The sequence below is a fragment of the Bolinopsis microptera genome, chromosome 8 (genome assembly GCF_026151205.1).
Source record: "Bolinopsis microptera isolate Bmic1 chromosome 8, MBARI_Bmic_1.0, whole genome shotgun sequence".
Classification (NCBI taxonomy): domain Eukaryota; kingdom Metazoa; phylum Ctenophora; class Tentaculata; order Lobata; family Bolinopsidae; genus Bolinopsis; species Bolinopsis microptera.
The window spans coordinates 15,586,762-15,613,370 of NC_087079.1; the positions used below are offsets into that span (position 1 = coordinate 15,586,762).

Below are 26,609 nucleotides of genomic sequence, written 5' to 3' on the forward strand. Positions count from 1 at the left end.
CGGTCTCCAGAAACGCCTGTATTCTTCGAGTGTGCTGATTAATAAATGCCCGCTATTATTTATTATATTCAAAGTTCAGACATTTCTGTTGTTGTTTTCTGTTATTGCGTCAATGCAGATTGCAGAGGCAAACAAAAATAACCGATGGTTTACGCTTGAAATTAATATAATCCACGTAAAATATAGCAAGCACCATGGCAACAATGGCAATCGGGTTTGGCTCATATATATCGGTTTACTGACATTTCTCGCATATATATTCGATGCAATCTGAATATGAAATCTTGTTTTAGTCCTATAGAAAGTCTAAAACTACCAACACGAAGTTTATTTAACAGTTTAACTCTCACAACCTAGCTAATGTGAGCTAAAAACGGAAAATCTGTCTTTCTTGTTTGACGTTTTGAAAATTTGAATAATGATCTTGAAAACTATTTGAATATATTGTGAGTTTCAGTAACATTAACAAATTCTTGGTAAGTCTTTCTCGTTTTGCAAATTTGAATAATGATCTTGGTAAGTAATGGTCTTATTTCATTCGAATCATAACGCAGGGTGTCTCTTGGCTATAATATATAGGTGTACTAAAACATTCCAACTTTGAACTATCATATCAAGCTCAATTAGTCTATTTTTAATTGGTCCTTAGCAAAAAAAACTCCCTTTATTAATGCATGGTCTCCACGAACTAACTATATTATATAATCTGCGACTTTTACTGAAACTCACAATATATATAATATTGTTTGCCCCAAGTGTGCACCAAGTAACTTTTTGTCCCAAGTGTGCCCCAAGTGTGCCCCAGGAAATACAATTTTGTGCCCCAAGTGTGCCTAGCTAGATTACCAAATTGCCGAACTGTAATATAAATGCTGTGTAAGTATGGTGGGTAAGTATTATACAGAGTTCAATTAAGAGGTGTCACGACTTCCATCTCCTGAGACGTTATTACCGGGTGCATTTTTGTGTACTTCAGCTGTTAGGCAATTCGGTAATCTGTCGATGGACACACAACGCACGGTTACTAAAGTAAAACATAATAATATGTCTTCTTACGTTTGAAAATCGTTTTTCATTCACGAAGATATTGTAGTCGTTTAATTTTATATCATTTTGATTTAAAATTCAATTTTAGATCCTATGTCAAAACCTGTTGAGATACGCAGTTTTAACGAGATGATTATATTAACAGTTTTTAATTTTAATTATTATTTGTTCACTCGCGGTAAAATGCTGCGGTTCTGAAAGACTGTTGTGTGTTAACCTTATCAATTCTTGTCGAACGTGACCTGTTTTAATCCTACGGAATCATCAAAAATCTAATCTTAAAATTATTTGAACACTATTTGCGGTACCTAACAAAGTTTACGATGACTAATATTTGCTATATTAGTATTTGCCATACCTACTAGAAAGTAACAGCTCGATAATATTTGCTATTTTAGTATTTGCTATACCTACCATAGTAACAGCTCGTTAATATTTGCTATTTTAGTAGTTGCTATATACCTACCATAGTATAAGCGCGTCATCATTGTACTAACTAAGGTGTGGTCCAGCAAGCTGTGCAGACTACTTGTTATATTGTCAGTGCTGTTATACAGTGAGACAATCTGCATTGTGGCGGCTGTTTTTATCGACAACTTGTCTACATTGATATGTGCAGTGTACAGTGTGCATGTGCAGCGAAAGAAAACAATCACTTTCTACTAAATTCTACTTATAAAACGTAAATAAAAATTCTACTTATTAAACTTTACAAAGCTAATTTGAATTACATACGAAGGATTCTAGCAAATAAATCAACAAATTTTGAAAAACATCGACAAATATTCGTCATTCAAAAAGACAAAAATGGTTCAGCAAATCGTATCGCGCATAGTATCTTCACAAATACTTCGCTTTTTTGACTCTCCAATTTTGTCCGTCCCCCATTAAAAGAATAACCTTATCATGAAACTGATCCAAACCCTCATCATGACTCACTGAAAGATAACAAACCCCCATAGTCCTCAGCAAATCATACATAACCTCAGCTAGATCCCCACTAACCGCACTGGTTGCCTCGTCCATTATCACTACCCTGGGCTTGTGGTAAAGTACCCGGGAGAAAGCAAGAAGTTGCTGCTGGCCAGGTGACAGGAGCTTGTGCCAGCTTCTTCTGGGTGTTTTATATAGGGGTGAGGAGGAGTGGAGGAGGGAGGGGGTGGTGAACAGTCTCCTGAGGAAACTAGTTGGTTGAGATGCTATCATGGGGGTGGTTTCTGCATCTTCATGATTTATACCATTCTCTTCGCTGCCATCTTCATCAACTGTTCTATTGAAGAAACCATCTGTCTCATTGATATCCTCATTCCACTGAGTATCATCCAGTATTTCCGTTAACTTCAAAGTCTCCAAAATCCCCAATAATTCTGGATCCTCCCCATGTTTGGGAGGATCAGGGAGAGTGATCTGAGCTGCTAGACACTGTCTGGTAAAGTAGGGTCGTTGTGGTAAGAACATGATGTCACCTGTGGACTGGATAGACCCCACCAGAGGTTCCCACAGTTGCTTGATGGTACGGAGCACGGAGCTTTTGCCCGCTGCTGGGGGACCGTGTATCAGGACGTTAGTGTGGTGGTTCAGGGAGATTGAGAGGTTTTTAACCAGGGATTTGTTAGTTATAGGGTTTAGAATTGTGATGTTCTTCAAAGTGAGGAAATCTGGAATGATTGAAGAGGTTTCTCGTTCTATTTCTTCGCCCCGTACTGAAGAAATCAGTTGTTCACTGTCCTCATCTCTGCCACGATCCTTACCGGTGTCTAGACCTTTTTCTAAGTTATCGTCTGTTGGGGACTGGTTCCAATACTGAGAATCAGCTTTGTGGTCCCTCATGAACTCAATCAGCTCACCTACTCGGTGGATGTAACCCGCTAAATCTGCTAGCTTGCCAGACATGTCCACCTGAAAAGTTGTGGATTTGGGGTTTATGTTAAAGAGAAAGTCTGGATTGCGTTTAAATACTTCCTTGATAAGTGAGCTTGGCGGATTAGTTAAACAGCTTTATAAATTGTAACTGGGCGGAAGTTTTCAAACACAGTCAATGATATTGGTATTAAATTATATACATTTATATTACTGAAAAAGATGTTATAAGGTTTAAAGGTTGTGCCTATTTATTGACGATACATTTTTGAGGAAGCAAACAGTAATTTAAATTTTAAGGACTTTGGTTTAAAGGATTATTTTATTAAATTTAATAATTAAATGGGCATACTTTAGCTTTATACGGACGCGGAAATATGTCATAAAATGGCACTTGCCAGGCATCTATGGTTATTATATTGGTTACCGATTACTGGTTATTGGTCAAGTATTTGAGAGCTTTCTGAGTTTCACAGTCGCATGATTAGGATCTTGGAATATGATTTTTCTGAATAAATTCAGTAAAATGGTGTTTTAAACTACCATGTAAATTTCTTGATTTTGTATTCTAGTTAGATTGATTAAAATATTGAAGTCTGGGAATGCTGTGAGCCTACAGAATGGCAGTTTTATGGTTACATGCTTTACTCGTAATGGTGATCAAGGTCATGTAATCATTCTCCAATCATATGCTAATTGCTAATGGAAGACATTAAGGGGGCAGGGGGGTCAAAAAACGAGGTCCAAGATTTTCAAAATCGAATAAACAAATTTCTAAGGCCTATCTTAAAATAGACCAGAATCTTCTAAATAGTCCTTAGAACATATCCTGAAAGTTTCAAGGTGATTGCTCAAAAAATGTAGGAGAAGATAGATTTTTAGACTCGATTTTCAGGGCGCGCGATTGAAAATCGCTTGCACAAAATCGCTTGCACAATACATTAAATTACAATTACACATGAAAGCTGACCTTTGACCGGCGATAATTTCGGCTAGGAACAATATTTTTCCATGGGACCAAAAGCAACTGATAGATATCACTCCCCTCTCTCAGAAACAACTATAAAATCAATTTCGAGAGGAATTTCATAAAGACCCCCCTTGCCCCCTTAAACAGGTTTCGAGGTTGAAAGTTCTAGTTATGTAATCACGAACTTGCTACATTCCGGCTGAATTCCAATCCGAGTTATTTGCCTTGTTGAATGACCTAAAGGGTAGTGAAATCAAGATCAGATAGTCACGCTGCACGCATTATTGATCATACAGGTTCAGATATACCTATGACTTTATGATATTATGCCATTCAAATCAACCGTTCGATATCAACCGTTTTCACATAAATGAGTCTGTTAGCTAGTGAAAAGGCTGTCAGTGTCACATCGTGTGACCTGACCACCCGGAGAGCCATCACATCATGTGAACAGCCAAGAGAGTAGACGCTTCTCAATTTGATTGTAGTCAACTCTAATAAGAAGCATATCTTGAGCAGAATTCTCTGCTTGAACTAGAAACTGTGGTGTAGCCCGCAAAGAATTAGTTGCAGTTAAGATTGATTGCTTAGCCTTATCGGTGAGAATATTAAGTAGAATAGGACCTAATACAGTCTGTCTAGACTGACTCAGAGCCCTATGTGCTTTAATTTAATTTTAATATGCTCTTTTTGATGCGAATAGTAAGCAAAGAATCTAACAGCCGCAGCTGACTGCTGCGATTCATTGCTCGGTCAATTCAAGAAGTAGAATAAGACCTAATAAAGGTAGTCTAGTGATCATTCGGGTCTGACCAGACTCAAGACTAAGAGTCATCTGTCACCCCACTTGTAATTAAGGCTCAAAATTATCGGTTCCCATCGATATTTAGATTGCAACTTTCTTAGAGACGTACACCATTATTTTGTTATACAAGCTGTTCTGGACCACTAGAATTTTTGCTTGAGCTACAGTGATACAATATCGATAAGTGATACCTTCAGGAATTGTTATTCCTACGATATTTTAGAATAATTTGTTGTAGTGAAAACCCCGTGATCACAACGTTATCACAACGTTATCACAACGTTATCACAACGTTATCACAACGTTATCACAACGTTATCACAACGTTATCACAACGTTATCACAACGTTATCACAACGTTATCACATTGGATTCTGCAATCTGCTAGCTTCTGTCTAACGACCCCCTCTAGTACATCGATAGTTCTAAAATATAAACACTTTCGAATATCACGTTACAAAGTTAAGGTAACAGGTTTTCACTTTTCGCAATACCTAAATGATACAGGAATAAGTGTTTTCAATCACACTAGAAATCCACTTTGTTTGGCCATACACTAGAAACTTATTTTGAGACTAAAAGTTCGAACAACCCTTTTTTTTACAATATATCCTTTAGACTTGACTTACTATTAGCTTCGTCAATTCAGTAGTGTTAGACTATAAAGGTGTCTAGTGATCATTGGTCTAACAGACTCAAGACTATAGTATCTGTCACCCTCACTTTAATTAAGCATAATTATACGGCTTCACCATCGATTTAATTGCAACTTTCTTAGAGAGTGACACCATAGTTGTGTTATACAAGCCGTTCTGGACCACTTAAATTTTGCTGAGCACAGTGATACATATATCGATAAGTGATACTTCAGATGTTATTCCACGATTTTATGAATAACTTTGTTGTAGTGAAAACCCCGTGATACTGTTTAACGATTACACACGTTATCTACACGTACACAACGTTTACACATACTTATCCAAGTTCACAAATACTTTCAAAAGTTATCAACGTTAAGTCATCACTGATTGATTTGCAATCTGCTATTTTCTAACGACCATAGTAAATATCAGGTCTAAAATATACAACACTTTCGAAATACGTTACAAATAGGTAAAATATATCCTGAAATCTTTACCAAGAAAACTGTATGTGCTACTCCTGCAAAGGAAATTGCAGCATGTGCGGTATCGCGATTTTTCACGTTTGCCGCGACAAATCGCGATTTTTCAGATTCTGGCCTCACGACAAATCGCGATTTTTTCCAGTTCTCCGCGTCAAATTGCGCATTTTCCTTTAAATCTACGGACCAAATTCTCGTTTTCTATAATTAGTATATGAAACCAATCAGTATCGCATCCACAACCTTCCGAATGTAGGCACGGACTTCAAAAAACCGAAAACAGAAAAATATATTTTCGGCTCAGAATGATCAAGGTAGCATGAAACATGAACTAAAATAATTTCCAGAAAAACTTTGAAAAATTTTGACTTAGAAAATTTTCGGTCCGAGTCATTCTCGATACGTACCTCTGAAAGCAGAGCTCCCGCTTCGGAGCTCGTATTGCGAAGGGGAGGCCTGCCTTCCGAGATCGCATTACAAAGGCCAAAGTGGAACCCTCGAGTCCAAAATCATATATCGAACTTCGAAAACCGAAAAAAATATTTTTGGCTCATAATGATCAGGGTAGCATGAAACATGAACAAAAGTAGTTTCCAGAAAAACTTTGAAAAATTTTGACTTAGAAAATTTTCGGTCCGAGTCATTCTCGATACGTACCTCTGAAAGCAGAGCTCCCGCTTCCGAGCTCGTATTGCGAAGGGGAGGCCTGCCTTCCGAGATCGCATTACAAAGGCCAAAGGGGAACCCTCGAGTCCAAAATCATACATCGAACTTCGAAAACCGAAAAAAATATTTCTGGCTCATAATGATCAGGGTAGCATGAAACATGAACAAAAGTAGTTTTCAGAAAAACTTTGAAAAATTTTGACTTAGAAAATTTTTGACTAAATAAATTTTCGGGCAAAATTTTTTTTCCCAAAATTTTTAGAAACCTAAATTAAAAAGTTGGCCCTTTTTGGCCCCTTGCCCAGATCTCATGGGGGGCGATGGCCCCCCCTGCCCCCCCCCCCCCCCCCCCCCCCCCCCGCTTCCTACACCCCTGTTCCCACCCCAAAGACGGATTCGGAATCTTAATTTAAAACTTGTCAAGCTCCTTAATCTTTGAAGTTAATAATGGACATTTTACATCTTATAGTACAATCCATCAATTTTATGTCTGTATATTACAGTATTACGTTAAGTTTTGTAAAATAAAGTTATTTATTCCGTTGAATTGTCGATTAGAACCGCCGAGACATTTTGATTTGATCAAAATGTCTGTACAGAGGGTCATGAATTTAGTTTGATTTGTGTTGATGTCAGGTTTAATATTTATCCATTGTTTTTATTGCCCTGACTGTTTGCTCAGTATTTAGAATAACCGGAATCTTGGTTATGATTGACCAATGGATAAATAATAAATATGTTGCCATGCACCAGAATACCACACTAGACTAGAACACCACACAACTAGAACACCACACAACTAGAACACCACACAACTAGAACACCACACCAAGTCTAGAATACCACACAATTAGAACACCACACAACTAGAATACCACACAACTAGAATACCACACCAAGTCTAGAACACCACACCAAGTCTAGAATACCACACAACTAGGACACCACACAACTAGAACACCACACCAAGTCTAGAATACCACACAATTAGAACACCACACAACTAGAACATTACACAACTAGAATACCACACCAAGTCTAGAATACCACACCAAGTCTAGAACACCACACAACTAGAACACCACCCACAACTCACCAATGTACTGAAAGAGCTCACTAAATACATCGTTACGAACGAGTTCTGACTGATAACAAATCCCAGATGTGGGATGTCGTCGTACATTCCACTAAATATAGGTATCGCTAGAATTATGTAACTCAGAATGGCCCCGATGTAATCGCTCGTGTTTACTGCCATGCTGAGAAGTAGTTGCTTGGTTACTATCTTCTGCTTAGAATCCAGGATAGATTTCAACGTCGCCTGAAAATGATGAGATTAACCAAAACTAGACAATAAGGCATAAGCTAGGTAATACAATAATAAGCTAGATAATATAAGCTCAGCTATTAAATGATATAATAAGTTATCTGCAAATAGTAAAACTCTTATTTTACTAGACGGACTTATAACAGTATCGCGAAATATATCGACACATTTCGTCAATCATAAGTCAGTCCCTGTCCAGATCAGGCGTTTTATATTTATATCAGTGCTACCAGTACCTGTAGTGAGTACTTTAAACAGTACAATTCTCTAGTACCGTAACATTATATTTGTAATAAACTAGTTAAATAGTTAACGTAGTTTATCTTTGATCGTATGGTTTCTCGAATTTAAACCCAACCAAACGTTCTGAAGAACGAATGGAGACTGGAGAGCATAAACCATTTTAATAAATCAAAGGAAGCTGCATCATCATCATCTAATTCTACCTTTTAAAATTTAATTCAAAATATTCATGAAACCACACGATTTTAAAACGTGAGTTTCAATAGTTCGCGTTCCTTCAACTCGCTAATGCTCTCTTGCAGCTGTTAAAACGCCCCTGGTTAGACGCGGATAAATTTTCACCGGTTAAATATTCATTCACCTCACAGCGGGTATTATATTATATAAGCCTGGTGCAAAATGCAAACTTGTTGGATCGTTTATGAGCTTACCGGTCCCCCATTATATAAGTCTGCAAAACCCGTTCCCGAGAGTTCCATGCTAAATGCACACAATGGTACAGTTAGTAGTGTTGGTCTAGTATTTTATAAAGGAGAGGGTCCTCTATTTTGCTTTGTCCTCACTACAAACTCACGCTCTTTTGTCTGCTTCTCATTATATTTAGTAACTGGATTTCTACCTACTGAACGATTTTCAAGGATGTCTTTTTTACTGGAAAAATTAGACTTGGACATTGTTTTTAACTATCCCTTGATTCATATGCATAACCTTTAGTGCTTTTATCACCTTGAAGGGCGTATCTTTTTGCTCCACAAAGATCTTCCCACAGCCTCGGCCAAAGTGCTTCTCTTACTGAACATCTTAGTGAGTAGTGACATCTTAGTGAGTAGTGACATCTTAGTGAGTAGTGACATCTTTGTTAGAAACACTTACAGTAGCAACGGTGAACCATTATCCATATTAAGGCTAAAAGCCCATGAACATACAAATTTGGGAAGTTAGCAAATATATTTCAGGCATTAATCAGACATTTTATATTATTACGAAGTCCGAGCACATAATATTATAAAACGTTAATCTTTGAGGGATTTGATAATTTCATTGCTCTTGTAGTTTTATGGTGATATTTCTAATGATATATCATTGCAGCTGGTAGGTCTAGTTAGGCTGAGTGGTCTAACTCAGGCTATCAGAAAATCAAAGTGATCTATGCGTTAGCTTTGTAGTCTTTATGTCAATATTTGTCGGTTTGTTCATGTATACATAATACATAATAATAAAATAATAATAATATTATATATATGATCGCTGTTTCCCTTTGCGTCGGTTATATATTTAATATGATATCGATGCCATTCTATAACAATTTCTAGGCAGCGGAACTTTGCGATATGGTTTAAATACTGATTTTGAATTTTTTTTTGATAAGAACCAACATTGTGCTACAACATACCGTTTATTTAATATTGTATACCATTCACAGGGGTTTTTCTTCTGTTACTGAGAACTTGTTCATTATACTAAAAATATGGAAAGATATCAAACATATGATTTCACGTTCATTTCATTATATCACAGCAAATCTTGTCTATAATAGTATAATGACTTCAGTGTTCCTGCCCTTTTCAACTTGTATATTATAATAAAGGCAGATCTGCCATCCCTATCTCGGACTAATAATACGCATTTACTGGTCACTACTGAGCCTGTTTCATTATGCAGGTAACTCATTAGGGTATTAGTGTACAGCAAGTTCAACTAAGATGGGATATCTCTGATAGTGGTTCGTGTCTAAGTCCCAATAACCAAATTACTTGATCAATCTGGGCCCCAAAAAATAGCGCACTCCGCGGTAGCGACTGCCGGTTGCATGGCCATTATATTAATTATGCACCTTGGTTTGTGATTTCTACTTGGGCTCGATTATAACTGATATCCAATCCAAAACGGTTGTGGTTTACACGTGCTACTAAAAACGGTCTCTGGCAATTAGGTTACTACTTGAACCGCTGGTAAGAGACCACGGTCTCTCTGACGTATTGTAGTATTTATACTACAGGGTGTCCCAAAAAAGACGCCCCAGTGAGAAACCCTCCTCATTTCCTCAATGGTACTCATGTCTTAGTATGTTTACCTAAATGGGTTGGGAGATTTGTTTGTGACTTCTGAAAACTTAAGCAAACTATTTTGAGTCCTCATTTTAAAAATGTCAGAAATTGTCCGAAATAGTCCTCAAATTATAGGCTCGTCGACCATTTTGAGCGCTGAGCCAAGAGGAAACCTCAGTTAATGCTAAAAGTCCCAAAAGGTGCTCACGAGGTGCTCTCATTTTCCCAGCAGGCCTGAAACCCAAAAATGGACGAAAGGCCGAAGTTGCATAAATCATGCATTTTTTAATGCGATTAAGTCGCTAGTCGTTGATTTTCTAGCTTTAATGGTCGCACATGTTCCTTGGTAAGTGTACTGACAGATCAATTAGGTAGCCGAATATTTAAAATCATATGAAAATAGGGCAAAATTACGCCGTTAAAGGTTTAAAGAAAGGGTGTGGCCCGAAAATGCTCCCAAAGGCCAAAACATGCTGGACCATATCAAAAACCTCCATTTCAGTTGTCATTGTGAAGAAGACTTTCCATTGTGTTTGTATATGCCTGGTTTACAACTTGGGGCAGTCTTAACGTTTCAAAACTAGGATTCCATCATGGACGAAAAATATCACCTATTCTGGGATCACACTAAGATTTCTTCGCATATCTTTAACATCGAAAAAAAATATTGCCCATCAAGTTCATATGAGACTCCCAATGGTCCTTAAAAAGTCTCCTAACCCCTTAGAAAATTATACTAAGAGATCAAAACCAATGACTTAAAACTGAGAAAATTAGGAGGGTTTCTTGTTGGGTAGTCTTTTTTGGGACACCTGCACCCTGTATTAAAGTTTTGGATCAAGTCTGCGGAAGCATAAAACCAAAAATATAAAACGCTTTTTTGATTATATTTGTCTTGGAGCTTTTTATAGTGGATTTCTGCCCATGACGTTCAATCGACTTTTTTAGTGTCACTGAACAGTGAACGATTAATAAACAATATTTTTTAATAATTGAACTGATCAAAGATTACTCGCCATTGACCAGAGTTAGGTTAGCTTTTAAAGAAACTATTAGAAAGAACAAAATAGAAATCCTGTATTTGTTCGATTAATTTAGAAAGAAAAAATGGCGAAAGAACAGATCAATCCCGCGATGAGCTCCCACGTACATAATTTAACTCTTAGTCCACCAGACTTGATAGAATATCTCCCTTCCACACACTGCACCACAGTTAGAGGTGGGTCCCACCCTGCAAGCCCCTCTCCCATCTCCCCACCTATCTCCCTACACTCTCTAAACCCAGGTCCTACCAGAGTGTAGTTAGAACCAGCACACTCCACAGAGACACTGTCCCCAGCACTGTAAACACCCTGACTGTTAGGGGCTGATGTTATCTTGATGTTAGATAAGATAAGAGTGGGGTCAGTGCAGCCCTTCACACATTCCTGGTAGTTCTGTACTTGTAGAGCTGGTTTGTAGCCGGTTAGGGAGCAGATGGTTGAGGTGGCTCTGTTGTAGGATTCTCTGGTAACTCCATAACCAATTTTACAGGATAGTTTTATGTTCAGCGCCAGGTCCCGGACTACTGGTGCGGTGAAACTGTTTAGGGATAGAGATCCTCGCGGGTAGTCCACTGCCATGTGATTGTCGTCCAGGAAGTTGGGATCAAGGTTGGGGCACCCTCGAGCACACCACTTGGTTTCACTGGTGAAGATGTCTGGTCTCATGACTCCGCCCTGACACGTGACTATAATCTTACCCTCGTTGTTATCCAAGTAATCTCCTGCTGTTGGTAGCTTATCTCTGGTTTTATCGTCTGGGTTCGACAGTCGTCTGTACTTGTTCATGAAAGTCCAGGTTTCAAGTTGGCATTTGGCGGTGATCCAACGTCCGTCAATAATGGCAGTCCCGTCTATTTGTAGGGAAGGTAGAGTGGGGTCGGAGTTAGCGGTTGATATTGTCAGCTCATATTTCCACTGTGGAGGCAGCAAGCAGTGGTAACCTAAATACAGCAAAAATGTATTTCATTTAAAAACTTACTATGTCCAAAAATTTATTTAATCCTGCTATTTTGATTTTTAAAATATTTTCGAGAGATGTTGAAAACAAATCTTGTTTAAAGAATAAATCATATTTTCAATTTGTTGCTGCTGGACATTTTCAAAAGAAAGGCTTCGTTTGATTAATTACAATTCTTCACCTGATTGCGATATAGTTCCCAGTATAACAACAAGGAAACCATAGAAATAGAGCCTCAGCCTCATAATATGAGTATAAACGTTAAAATATGTCTCGACTGACAAAATGTGCAAGCAATCTAAGAAAATCTGATGATCAAAATACCTCATCTTTTTACCGTCACTCAACAGTCATATTCAACTTCAAGACCAGCCAGATTAATGAAAAAGAAAATCGGGCCACATGGCCACATATTCACGGATTTGTAGCTATAGTCCGCAGAACATATTCACAAATATCAGTAATATTCAAAATGAAGCTCTAACTTATAACTTGCCAGTTTTCTTATAACTTAAAGGATATGCACGGCGTCAGTATTATAACCGTCAGGTACTAAGTTCCGTACGTGACGTATGATCCCCCGGCCCCCGTAACCGTACCAATTTCTTAATCACATCACCACTACAGTGATTCAACCCTTATACCACATAATTACCAAGTCCTACCTTGATGTTCCATTCTCTTGTGAAACTTATAGCCTGGGAGTTTCCTCTTGAATGGTTAATCGCCGCCGTGTGGCTCACGTTGTTCGTGTTAGACTTAAGGATGATTTGATCGGTTACCGGATTGTTAACTTTTTAGAGTTCCATGATATATTATAGAACTTACTCTTATCCAACCGTATAAGGGGTGCCTGAGAAACTGACAATTTAGCCGTAACTTGTAGAGTAGATGGTAGTGGAATGTAGATTGTGGACAGGGTCTAGCTCTTCCTATTCTGAACTGCGTGGTCATGTGGTACGCGCTGGTTTTATCAGTTGATCAAGTGAGTAGCCTCTCTCACGGCGAGACTTTTATTGACCCTTTAGCAACCTGTCAACTTTACAACCGGTAGTGGAATGTAGAAGGGTCTAGCTCTTCCTATTCTGAACTGCGTGGTCAACTGGTCATGTGACGTATGCGCACTTTCTGATAGACAGTATCGCGTGTTGAGGTCGTTCTATTGGCTGGTTTGCTTGTCACGTGACGATGCAGCGCGTGTATTAAAGAATTCTTTACTGCGTGATGGTGATCAGTACGAGAACAATGCCAAAGCAGTTAGTCTACCATTAACCATACAGTTAACCAGACAAATGTCAAGGTGAACTCAATTTAATGAAGTGCAGTTAACAGTTTATGAAATTAAAGACTCGGTCCTAGAAGTTCAAAGGGAATCATGGCATGGTTCACTTGTTCTGATTCGCGTAACAGTTAACTAATAGTTTCATGATTTGTCGGTTTGCAGTTGAGACTTGAGATAGTTTAGTGAAAAACTTTATATAATATATAAGCCTTCAAGAAGAACATACCTACCTCTCTGAGCTGGTTTTATCAGTTGATCAAGTGAGTAGCCTCTCTCACGGCCGTTTGACAAACTTTTAGTGACCTTTTAGTGACCTGTCAACTTTACAACCGGGCCCATTACAAGTGTATTACAAGTGCCAGGCTAGGAGTTTTAATCTTAATTTGTTTTTGTCTTCTTACGTACGCTAAACTGGATGTATCACAACTCACGACTTTTTATTGCTTACCGAATCTCTCTCTCTCTTTTGAGCTGCTACTCACTTACTCCGTCACACAGTCGATGAACCCACGTACAATCTAAAATTTTACGAGTATCAATAATTAATTTGTCTCGTCCTGCGTGGGACATGGGGAGGTGACTTCAACAGTACTTCACCGGTATAAAGTCTGAGGTTGACAGTAGATTGAGTCAGTTCATCAAGGGTACTGGTACTTTAAACAGAGACGGCTATTTGACATTAACTCTTGGTTGTGACTTTCTTCCGATCGTTAATATTTTATTTTGTTCCAGATACTTCTTGGACTTTTCATGGGCGATCGTATCTGTGCAGTACCACTGCCCAGGGGTAGAGGAAGCAGGGGGGGGGGGGGGGGGGCATCGTCACCCCATAACATCTGGGTAAGGGGCCAATAAGGGCAAACTTTTTTATTTAGGTTTCTAAAAATTTTAAGAAAAATATTGGTCCAGTCGAGAATGACTTGGGCCCATAATTTTCAAAGTCAATATTTTTTTCAATGCTGTGGCGCGAAGCGCCAAACAAATTTAGAATTTTCCTACGCGGGGGCACCCCTGCCACTGCCTTAGAATTGAACAATATACTGCGACATTATATATCGGATAATTTTTTACAATAATAATCTAAATCTTTTCAAACAATACATAATTATACAGAAATGAATGCTCCTATAAAACCCAGGTATAAAAGGAGAAAACCAATATAGCCCAAATATCCAGTAGCCCAATATATCAAACCCAAGTTATGTATTTAAGGACGCACCCGCAATAACATTGGCCCCTCGCAAAAAAATAATTAATCAATGAATCAAAACATATAATATTGCATTTATAAAAAATATAAAATTATGTTTTGAAGGATGGGTCACCAAAACACGAAAGTGTGCAATATTGAATACCGCACCCGCAATAACATTGCCCCTTACAAAAAACTAATTAATCAATGAATAAGAACATAAAATATTGTATTTATAGAAAATATAAAACTCTCAAGGTTCCTTCTCTGAGCTTCTGAGCTAATTTCCTGATTACGTGAACTTTGTCCGGCTCTGCTGTCCTTTTATTGAGCAGTTGGTCGACAACTTTCTTGTAGGCTATTCTGTCAGCAGCTGATCTATCCGGAGTAATGTAAACTGAACTAAACCCCTCTACATGTCTTAGTAGCTTAGTCTTGCTTAAGATGGTACGAGCTTGATCTGAGCTTGATAAATTAAGCTCAGATCAAGCTCGTACAAATTACGAAATATTAAATACGAAATACTAACCTTATTGCAAGCATTTCTGCAGAAATCGTCAAACAGTAAATAGCCAATGCAATCGGGTTTTTATGAACGAGCAATAACGATTTAATGCTATAATATGCTCTTAACTTGCACCGCAAACAATATTATTCATTGGTTACAGTGCCTATACTTATAGCTGTATATATTCATTCCTTCCAGTAGTAATAGTATATCTCCAGAATTCTTACAACTTCTCAAATCTCCAACTCTTGATACATTTAGTTAAACTGTACTTTGTAATTTGTTGTGCCAGCTCTTTATTAATATTATATCGACTGAGTCTTTCTCCGGAATTTTGATTAAATTAGCTTAATTCTGTTAAACTGGCTGTCATACCAGTTCTTTAATTTTATTATTACTTTATCAATTGAGCTAGTATAGAGCTTGAGTGACATTTATTTAATATTAATATACCATTTATTTATTTTGGTATGTTTTTAATGTCGAAGCGTGTAATACGTACTCGAATTTCTCCATTATTATTCATTTATTTATACATTCCAGCTCTATGATAGCAGCAAATAACAAGACCCTCTTTGGAGACTGGGGTGTGGAGAGAACATCCCTTGTCATTGCCTGGAGAAGTACAATCCTTGTCTTCTCCCTAGTCGGTAACATCACCATCATGTTCGCCATCACCAAATACCACGCTATAAAACTAGGACGAATCACCACGTCTTTCATAGGACACCTAGCTGTCTCAGACCTTGGTTTGACTCTGTTTGGTATTCTGCCTTTACTCACATTCTCGCTTATCACAGCGAGTGGCAGTGACTATATAAACGGAGTGATCTGCGCGGCAGTGTGTTTTACTTGCACACTCTTTATATCTAGCAGTGTGCTGTTAGTCTGTATGCTGAATCTCTGCAAGCTCGCTACCATGCTCTTCCCCCTGAGAAGCAGAGGTTGGTCAGCCAGGTTAGCTCACATTTCAGCGGGGATATCCTGGGGCTGGAGCAGCTTATCTGCTGTTTACTACGTCGGGATTAACAGTGAGACAGTGTACTTCGACTATAGGATTGGAGGCTGTATGGTCAGGACAGTCTCTCCCAAACAAAAGTGGTTCAGAATAACGAAACTGTTTGTGGGTATTGGACTGCCTGGAATTCTTGTCATTCTTACCACCCTCCGACTTCTCCACTTTGCTCAACGTCAAGCCAGGACACACATGAGGAACTCTCTCCAGTTTCAGAGTGCTGTAACAGCCATCTCCATCGCTTTCTCTTACTGTCTGTCATACCTCCCATTCTTTGCCTATCTAGCTATCACCTACTTCATGGTTGACAACAAACAATTTGACATTATTCACAACGAGAAAGGATTGGGAGCAAGGACAATAATAGTTGAGTATGATAAATCTGGACGGCAAATAAACGGGTTCTTCTACAAAGACTTTTACCTGATGGCCTGTCTCTTTACATTCCTCAACAGTGGTATTAACTTCTTTATATACTTGGCGTCCATCACTAGCTTCAGACAGTTTGTCCAGCGTAAAGTGAGCCTGTTAGTTTGTGGGAGATCAGATGCAGTACCACTGTCTGCTAGGCAGAATCTACTGAGAAGAGATCTGGAGAAAGCTTTAAGTTTTAACGGCGTGTTGGGTCAGGACGTTGATGTGCATGACACAGGGGTTACTATTAGCAACGACACGTTCTCCAGATCAGGATGATGAACTTGTGATTTATTTTTATTTTTATGTACACTGTACAGAGCTGGGGTTTGTGGATTCCATGATGTTTTTTATGTCTTTTTTGTCGTTCATTTTTGTTTGCTGTTATGTGCGTTGATTTTATTAATTGTGTTTTGTAAATATTCGATTTGATAAAATTCGATGTTCAAAGACGCTGTTGTTAGTTTGTTCATTCATTAGGAATAGAAAGAGGAAATCTATTTTAATACTGAATCAAATCATACTATTTAGAAAATTTGCACGAGCATATCCAGGCTCTGGTGCATATTAATAAAGAATATTCGTCGGAAAATTGCTGACTATCAATGTCAGTGGAGGATTCTCAGACTTGCAATTCTTGATTATACAGTATTAAAAGGACCTGATCTTGACACGGGTTCGACTCAACAAAAATAAGCTAAATACCAAGCTTGAGATGAGCTCGTTAAATGAGCTTATCATAGGAATTATATCATGAAAATATTTATAAAAATAACCTGAAAATTAGCATGCTCGACTTGTTCAGCATCAGAGAACGCAGCGGACTCTGCTGAAGATCTCAGGTTAACGTGGATATATCTGAAATGTCCCTCTTTTCTCTCCAGACGAAATACCTGCCAACACATGGACTGTTATTAGAATAGTACACAGGCTGCAGCTTATATTTGCAGCTTACTCTTTCATGATTAATTACATGAAAAGTAACACTTAACTCTCTTATAGTAAGTGTTGTACAGCAGTGAGTCTAGTAAAAATATCGTGAAAACAGAAGAAAGTTTGAATGTTTTAATTTACCTCTGCAACAATAGGTGACATCAAGAAGCTGTTGAGAATGTACGCCACTGTAAAATAACCGTAGATACAGACCGGACCCAGGTACCCCATGGCATGCCAGCACTTGTACGTGTAGTAAATAGCAACTCCCGGGAAGACAACTATTTGTAATATTATTGACTGCAGTGTTTCAGTCAGTTTATCCACGTCCTGGAGGTGTTGTTGGGTACTGATGTTTTGTATTTATGGAAGGAAATTCAATCATCAAAAGAGTTTGATTTGTACGGGAAGCTAGAGTTTCAAATATTGTTTAGTTGGCAGATTTGAACGTATTTTGTTTCTTGGAATCGCAAGACTTGAGTGAATTTGTTAGATCGAGAATATTTAAGGGGGCCACACACCAAGTTACCAATATATTTACCATATAATAAAGCTATAAAGGTAAAAGAGGCCAAATATGGCCATAAAATCTTGACCACAAAAATAAAAAGCTCAGAAACAAATTAAACCTGTGTAATTCTCATATCAGGGTTATCAATAGCACTGTTCAAACAGTTCAAGTCGTAGTAAATCTTGTTGCTAAAATACTTCATGTGCAGATCCTCATTAAGGTTCCACCTCCATTGTATGTAAAGGGCTCCTGCTGCGTAACTTTTACCTGATTTTATCAGCACTATCGCCACTACCCACCAACACGCCCTGAAATTATTTATTGTCATGTTAGTTTAATATATTGTTTATTAGTTTTAAAACGTTTCAATCTTTCGTTGTACTGCTTGGGTGTTGAGAAACTCAAGCAGCAGTGTGCAGGCAAACTGGAGGTACAATCTAGTATCTCTATTCAAGTAATTACCATTCCAGAGTCCATCTTATGTGGATTGAATGCGTTGTGAGCGGTACATGGTTATATACCTAAGGAACTGAGCCCAGGTAGAGTTGTGCTAACAGTGGAAGTGGTACAAGTAAAACATACAATGCACCTTTTCCTCTAGTTTACTGATCAATATCTGGAATAATTTCGTCAAAGGATCGGGTATTTCCATCGGACGTAATCATATTATCCTAATTAGCATATTCCTTGTTCCACTTCTGTGATTTTAACACCTCTCTAGACAGATGTCGCATTATTCTCACGACCTCCTAACCATTACAAATTACAATTTGCTGCCGCAGAATTTTTTCTTTGCAATCTCAAGAGGGCATTATACGTACTTTATCTTCCGATTATATAACGGCTAGGTATTATAACCTGCTTAAAACTTCATTTTAAGTTACTTCCTCACATGTGAGGTAATTTTCCAGACAATTCTTGACATTTTTGTTTAATATTTATCGTATACTTTTTATTATTGTTTTAATAGTACCACTTCCATGATGACAACATCTCTACAAACAGATATTGCACCTTACTAAAAATCAATTCTCAGAGCAATTATAAAGGAGTGTTATACAGTTTTAAACTAATTAGAACACTACAAATCTATTACATTTATTGAGGAGTGAGGACGTTACAGAAGGAATTGATTTAATATAGTTCGAGGAGTCCTAGCTCTCCTCACGTGCGTAAATCTTCCAGACAATTTTTGACATTTTTGTTCAATTATCCTGTGCTCAGAAGGATTGGATAGTGACGGAATTTCTTTTAATTTATCTCATAATTTTAATTATTGTTTTAATAGTACCACTTCCATGATGACAACATCCCTACAAACAGATGTTGCACCTTACTAAAAGACAATTCTCATAGCAATTGTAAAGGAGTGTTATACAATAGTATATATATTATATAGTTCACAATTTCTCACATTATCATATCCGAGGTTTTTGAAAATTCCGCCATACCGCCCGACCAGTTGCCGAATATCACTTGTTCTATGGTTCCTGGCCTTGTACAGACTAACAACTACTGGAAGTATCTTATCTACGTAGTACGTACTTCACAAAGTGAACGACCTTTCTTCGTGTGTGGTAAAACCTGCACCGTGGGATTTTGGAGGGGCATATTTAAGAAACTTGCCGATTTGCATTCCTTTGCAATTAACAGGCGTGGATTCAGTGATGAAGTCATTATATAGTCACAAAAATCATGGGTGCAAAGCATTCCTCCCTCGAAGAGGTGCAAAGAATAGGGTTCAAGTTACCACGCCTCATTTTCTGTCTAGGCGCCTAGAGCAGGATGATCCTTTTCAGGTTAGAAGGTTGATCTCCTGGAAGCTGTTATGAAAACCCTTCACAAATTATGGTCTATAAGAGGTAGTTTCTTAGCTTATGGTGAATATTCGCTTTTATAATGCAGAATCTAGTGGTTCGTTAATGAATTTCATGTAAGATATGTCACGCTTCCAAATATACTGATATACACCAAAAACAACTCTCTGAACTTTCTTAACAGAAAACTGGAGAAGGTCGGAATGACCCTTTGAAATCTTGATATGTATACCGTTTCAGCTGAAACTATAGCAGCTAGAATAGCAGTTTAAAGTGTTTCAGCTGAAACTAGAACAGCTAGAATAGCAGTTTAAAGTGTTCCAGTTGAAACTAGAACAGCTAGAATAGCGGTTTAAAGTGTTCCAGCTGAAACTAGAACAGCTAGAATAGCGGTTTAAAGTGTTCCAGCTGAAACTAGAACAGCTAGAATAGCGGTTTAAAGTGTTCCAGCTGAAACTAGAACAGCTAGAATAGCGGTTTAAAGTGTTCCAGCTGAAACTAGAACAGCTAGAATAGCGGTTTAAAGTGTTCCAGCTGAAACTAGAACAGCTAGAATAGCAGTTTAAAGTGTTCCAGCTGAAACTAGAACAGCTAGAATAGCGGTTTAAAGTGTTCCAGCTGAAACTAAAACAGCTAGAATAGCAGTTTAAAGTGTTCCAGCTGAAACTAGAACAGCTAGAATAGCAGTTTAAAGTGTTCCAGCTGAAACTAGAACAGCTAGAATAGCAGTTTAAAGTGTTCCAGCTGAAACTAGAACAGCTAGAATAGCAGTTTAAAGTGTTCCAGCTGAAACTAGAACAGCTAGAATAGCAGTTTAAAGTGTTCCAACTGAAACTAGAACAGCTAGAATAGCAGTTTAAAGTGTTTCAGCTGAAACTAGAACAGCTAGAATAGCGGTTTAAAGTGTTCCAGCTGAAACTAGAACAGCTAGAATAGCGGTTTAAAGTGTTCCAGCTGAAACTAGAACAGCTAGAATAGCAGTTTAAAGTGTTTCAGCTGAAACTAGAACAGCTAGAATAGCGGTTTAAAGTGTTCCAGCTGAAACTAGAACAGCTAGAATAGCGGTTTAAAGTGTTCCAGCTGAAACTATAGCAGCTAGAATAGCGGTTTAAAGTGTTCCAGCTGAAACTAGAACAGCTAGAATAGCGGTTTAAAGTGTTCCAGCTGAAACTAGAACAGCTAGAATAGCGGTTTAAAGTGTTCCAGCTGAAACTAGAACAGCTAGAATAGCAGTTTAAAGTGTTCCAGCTGAAACTAGAACAGCTAGAATAGCAGTTTAAAGTGTTCCAGCTGAAACTAGAACAGCTAGAATAGCAGTTTAAAGTGTTCCAGCTGAAACTAGAACAGCTAGAATAGCAGTTTAAAGTGTTCCAGCTGAAACTAGAACAGCTAGAATAGCGGTTTAAAGTGTTCCAGCTGAAACTAGAACAGCTAGAATAGCGGTTTAAAGTGTTTCAGCTGAAACTAGAACAGCTAAAATAGCGGTTTAAAGTGTTCCAGCTGAAACTAGAACAGCTAGAATAGCGGTTTAAAGTGTTCCAGCTGAAACTAGAACAGCTAGAATAGCAGTTTAAAGTGTTCCAGCTGAAACTAGAACAGCTAGAATAGCAGTTTAAAGTGTTTCAGCTGAAACTAGAACAACTAGAATAGCAGTTTAAAGTGTTCCAGTTGAAACTAGAACAGCTAGAATAGCGGTTTAAAGTGTTCCAGCTGAAACTAGAACAGCTAGAATAGCGGTTTAAAGTGTTCCAGCTGAAACTAGAACAGCTAGAATAGCGGTTTAAAGTGTTCCAGCTGAAACTAGAACAGCTAGAATAGCGGTTTAAAGTGTTCCAGCTGAAACTAGAACAGCTAGAATAGCGGTTTAAGGCCAGAGGGGGGGGTAAGGGGTCAAAAAATTCTACCAAAATATTATTTTCTAAATCGATTTAATTTTTAATGACAAAAACATTGCCGCTATTCACATATTTGTAGCTGATTAACTTTATTTTATAATTGAGGTTAACCGATTTTCACAAAATTGACTATACAATATTGAGGTTAATAAAATTGAGGTTAATATTTTATTACACGCCATAATTTTTTGTTATTTCGGTCAGCAAATGTAAACTCTAAATTTTAGGTTCATAATTGTCAGAAAAAGTAATATCCAAACGTGATTAAATGAGGTTAACCTCGTCTTTTAGATATAGCGAGAATAGATCAAATGATAGAGTTATTATTTTCATCGTAAGTTTTCGGTATACACATTTCTAAATAGATGACGTGTTGATTGACTTTCTTTTATCTTGGGAAAATGAAAAAAATGAGGTTAACCAACACATTTTGGTACCGTAGGGAATATACATACGGTTCTTACTTATGTAATGTACCACAATATCGAAGTGAGGTATCTATTGGTATCACAATGCCTACAACTATAATCACGTGACAAAGGTGATTCGAACTGACCATATTTTAGTAGAAGATTTTACCCGTAAATGGCTAAAAAATGAGGTTAACCTCTCATTTTTTGAATACCTGACTAGTCAATTACATGTTAACCTCAAAAACTTAATCGTTATACTGTGCAAATGTTTTACTACATATATAATAACATTGATAAACCAATCCCAGTGTTATATGGTCTAAAGCGAGGTTAACAACCAAATTTTAAGCAGTTAGTGTTTACAGGAAGTCTTGGTTAACCTCATTTTTTACAATACAAGGACATTAACTACTGAAAGTAGCTATAATCATTTAGGGGACGGCGAGGTCTGATCAAGCAAACGTTATTAAGTGTATAAAAAGTCCTAACTAACGAACTGTGAAACATTCCAGTGAATATTCAAAATTTTGAAAACACTAAATTGCATCTATCTTAAAACACATTTTTTGACCTTTCGATTCCTTAGTTGAGAAAACCGGCCACTCCCTGATCTTGAGGTTTGGTACAGTGGTTCCTTAGACAATTATCCTCATTTATTATGTGACCGATTTTTTTTATTTGACTCGGTTCTCGAATTATGAGGTTAACCAGCTAAATTTTCCGAATTTTTGACATGGTTAACCTCATAATTCAAGAACCGAGTCAAATAACAAAAATCGCTCACATAATAAATGAGGATAATTGTCTAAGGAACCACTGTACCAAACCTCAAGATCAGGGATTGGCCGGTTTTCTAAACTAAGGAATCGAAAGGTCAAAAAAGTTACAGCCGTTTAAAGATCCAGTTCAACATGTAATTACAGGTAAACCTCAAAATTTAGCACGCGATATCTCAGGAACGCAAGGTCAGATTTTGATCTGGTTTTTTTCTTCTTGTTCGTCTCCAGCAGCTATTATCAAATATGTGAAAACTAGAAAAGTGCCATTTACCCCCCCCCCTCTGGCCTTAAAGTGTTCAAGCTGAAACTAGAACAGCTAGAATAGTGGTTTAAAGCGTTCCAGCTGAAACTAGAACAGCTAGAATAGCGGTTTAAAGTGTTCCAGCTGAAACTAGAACAGCTAGAATAGCGGTTTAAAGTGTTCCAGCTGAAACTAGAACAGCTAGAATAGCGGTTTAAAGTGTTCCAGCTGAAACTAGAACAGCTAGAATAGCAGTTTAAAGTGTTCCAGCTGAAACTAGAACAGCTAGAATAGCGGTTTAAAGTGTTCCAGCTGAAACTAGAACAGCTAGAATAGCGGTTTAAAGTGTTCCAGCTGAAACTAGAACAGCTAGAATAGCGGTTTAAAGTGTTCCAGCTGAAACTAGAACAGCTAGAATAGCGGTTTAAAGTGTTCCAGCTGAAACTAGAACAGCTAGAATAGCGGTTTAAAGTGTTCCAGCTGAAACTAGAACAACTAGAATAGCAGTTTAAAGTGTTCCAGCTGAAACTAGAACAGCTAGAATAGCGGTTTAAAGTGTTCCAGCTGAAACTAGAACAGCTAGAATAGCGGTTTAAAGTGTTCAAGCTGAAACTAGAACAGCTAGAATAGCGGTTTAAAGTGTTCAAGCTGAAACTAGAACAGCTAGAATAGCGGTTTAAAGTGTTCCAGCTGAAACTAGAACAGCTAGAATAGCGGTTTAAAGTGTTCCAGCTGAAACTAGAACAGCTAGAATAGCGGTTTAAAGTGTTCCAGCTGAAACTAGAACAGCTAGAATAGCAGTTTAAAGTGTTCCAGCTGAAACTAGAACAGCTAGAGTAGCAGTTTAAAGTGTTCCAGCTGAAACTAGAACAGCTAGAATAGCGGTTTAAAGTGTTTCAGCTGAAACTAGAACAGCTAGAATAGCGGTTTAAAGTGTTCCAGCTGAAACTAGAACAGCTAGAATAGCGGTTTAAAGTGTTCCAGCTGAAACTAGAACAGCTAGAATAGCGGTTTAAAGTGTTCCAGCTGAAACTAGAACAGCTAGAATAGCGGTTTAAAGTGTTCCAGCTGAAACTAGAACAGCTAGAATAGCGGTTTAAAGTGTTCCAGCTGAAACTAGAACAGCTAGAATAGCGGTATTGTTAAATCTTCCCAGAGATGTCAGATTCCTCATGCCTTTTAACAAATTAGATTAGTCTGAATATTAGATAAGTCTGAATATTAAGTGTTCCTCGTTGTACCGCTCATTATCATGAATTCACCTCTGTGCGGATTGGTTCTGACGTTAAACCAGTAAGATTTGAGTAGTTTCATATGGTTAAACTTTAGTTTGCTGCAGGTATGGGCGCATTGGTTTGCTGCAGGTATGGGCGCATAGGTTAAACTGTTCTAGGTGGGAGCTGACAAATTTTATAATATCGTTTTAGACGATATAATTTCATTTAATAGTAGTTGTAATAGTATTAATATATAGTATTAATAGTAGTTGTAGTAGTATTAAAGTATTAATAGTGAAGTATAGGTAGTCTCCGTGCAAAGTGCAATCTGAAAGTGATCACAGGGTTTGCGGAGGACTATAAGGTCTTCATTTTCTTATATTTAATGATACATGACGATAACGATAACTTGTAAACCACAGATGTTTCCAGTATTGTTATGAAATATGAATCGGTACACTTACTGAATACTGAGCTTGGTGTCATTTGGTCATGAGGAAAACTGGGATTATAGATTATAAAAATTGTATATAAATAAATTTCCTTCGTAAAATTCATTCCTTTAAATTGAAATACGACTAAAGAGTAATTTACATATATCACATAAGCATACAAAAGTATAGAAAAGTATAGAGAAGGAGAACATGAGGTAACATCACGTGTTTTAATCACGTGGAAGATCGAGCGAAGATAATAAGGGATTATCGATTGGAATTCTCGAGCTATTTAAATAGAAATTAAAAGAGTGGGTAGGAGTTGGCACGATTTAAACTGAACAATTTGTTGACATCTTATTTCCCTCCAAGATATGATTGATGCGCTTTAAGATGTCTCAGATCATACTGAAATATATTGACTAGTAATTGTAGAGAGAGCCAATTCGAGGACTAGTGAGAATCGAAACGCAGGGAAATATCTCATTTTGGTAAATACTCGTCACTATTCTTATACACGGACATAACCGGCATTTATAGCGTTGTATATTTAGTATTATAATATATAAGGCGTTGTTGTATTTCTGGGTGGGAAGAAATTTCATATCTAATCGTTCTGAGAAAATCACAGTAGAATCATAAGTAGTTGACGGTATGAACGAAGTCATTCAAAATAGGAAGAAGTGAATTGAATTTCTAACAGCGATTAACCAATCAGATTTCAGTATTGACCACTCAATCCCAGGATAACGTGTCAAAACAAACATGATTCACACCTGCCCCCCCCCCCCCCCCCCACCACCTGCCCGCCTTATTTCCCGTACTTACACCCAGAGCTGATGGTAGAACCCGTCTATATCCCTGTTTTCTAGCACTAGATAAAACCCACTGGGGACTAGGCCCATGTAGTATATCGCTACCTGAGAATACAGCAGTGTTACTGGAGTGTTATACTGTGTGTGTGTTGAGTGGCATTCTTCAAGTTAACTCTGCATGTTAGATAGGACGTGTTGTTCATTATTGGTAGAATGAATCTTGAGCAGACAGTTCAAGTGTGACATTGTGAACATTGTCATAAAAACGTTACAAAACCATTAAAATAACCTTATAATATGCTGTTACAAAGTAAACAGTTTTATCATTGTACTACTATAATAAGTAATTATATTCTAGTGTTTGTTTGTTTGTTTGTTTGTTTGTTTGTTTGTTTGTTTGTTTGTTTGTTTGTTTGTTTGTTTTTTTTTTTTTTTTTTTTTTTGTTTGTTTGTTTGTTTGTTTGTTTGTTTGTTTGTTTGTTTGTTTGTTTGTTTGTTTGTTTGTTTGTTTGTTTGTTTGTTTGTTTGTTTGTTTGTTTGTTTGTTTGTTTGTTTGTTTGTTTGTTTGTTTGTTTGTTTGTTTGTTTGTTTGTTTGTTTGTTTGTTTGTTTGTTTGTTTGTTTGTTTGTTTGTTTGTTTGTTTGTTTGTTTGTTTGTTTGTTTGTTACCTGTTCTACAAAGCTAGCTGGTACTGTTATGAGGAGAATTAGAAATGCAGGAGTCCAAGGTCTGGACATTGTCTTCATAACCAGCCATAGTCTCTTTATAAACAGACAGTTTAATCCAACTCCACCGGTCATCCTACAAATTTTATATTGAGCTTTTCATTGAGAATTAAAACAAGTCCTTCATATTATGGAGCCAGGGTGTGGACTGGCTACACCTGGTGAAAAGACTTCCATCCCATTACATAATACTCGATAAATGTAATAGATTTGTAGTGTTGTAATCAGTTTAGACTATAATCTGCCATATATGCTGTCAAGTTGAGTAGTATGGTAAAACAATTGATTTAATCAACCAGAGTATTGTATTAGTGTTGCTACAATTGTT

At 37.5% G+C, this 26,609-nt stretch overlaps 3 protein-coding genes across 3 annotated transcripts in view; 2 read left to right on the plus strand and 1 right to left on the minus strand.

Annotated features, from left to right (window-relative positions):
- Positions 1-26,609, plus strand: part of LOC134819360 (F-box and leucine-rich repeat protein 13-like) — a 41,006-nt gene that overhangs the window by 10,308 nt on the left and 4,089 nt on the right. The window lies entirely within an intron of this gene.
- LOC134819357 (lysosomal cobalamin transporter ABCD4-like) lies at positions 1,707-26,362 on the minus strand. The gene is made up of 7 exons (XM_063829283.1): positions 26,225-26,362; positions 25,570-25,661; positions 18,064-18,253; positions 17,576-17,764; positions 17,278-17,394; positions 7,568-7,792; positions 1,707-2,946 (listed from the first exon to the last, which is right to left on the minus strand). Exons 1-7 carry the CDS (start codon positions 26,354-26,356, stop codon positions 1,888-1,890), a joined length of 2,004 nt encoding a protein of 667 aa, XP_063685353.1. The 5' UTR covers positions 26,357-26,362; the 3' UTR covers positions 1,707-1,887.
- Positions 19,030-26,609, plus strand: part of LOC134819361 (splicing factor 3A subunit 2-like) — a 41,442-nt gene continuing 33,862 nt past the window's right edge. Inside the window, exon 1 of the mRNA XM_063829287.1 lies at positions 19,030-19,049. The gene's annotated coding sequence lies outside the window, so the exon portion shown is untranslated. The remainder of the gene's footprint in view (positions 19,050-26,609) is intronic.

Bases quoted from the DNA above. Each gene is read 5' to 3' on its own strand.
- LOC134819357 (XM_063829283.1), bottom strand. From the start codon at position 26,356: ATGACCGGTGGAGTTGGATTAAACTGTCTGTTTATAAAGAGACTATGG. The intron at 17,765-18,063 runs GTTTAATTTGTT...CAACACCTCCAG, and splicing joins CTGATATGAGAATTACACAG to GACGTGGATAAACTGACTGA. The intron at 7,793-17,277 runs GTTATTTTTATA...CATCATTTTCAG, and splicing joins TCGAGCATGCTAATTTTCAG to GCGACGTTGAAATCTATCCT.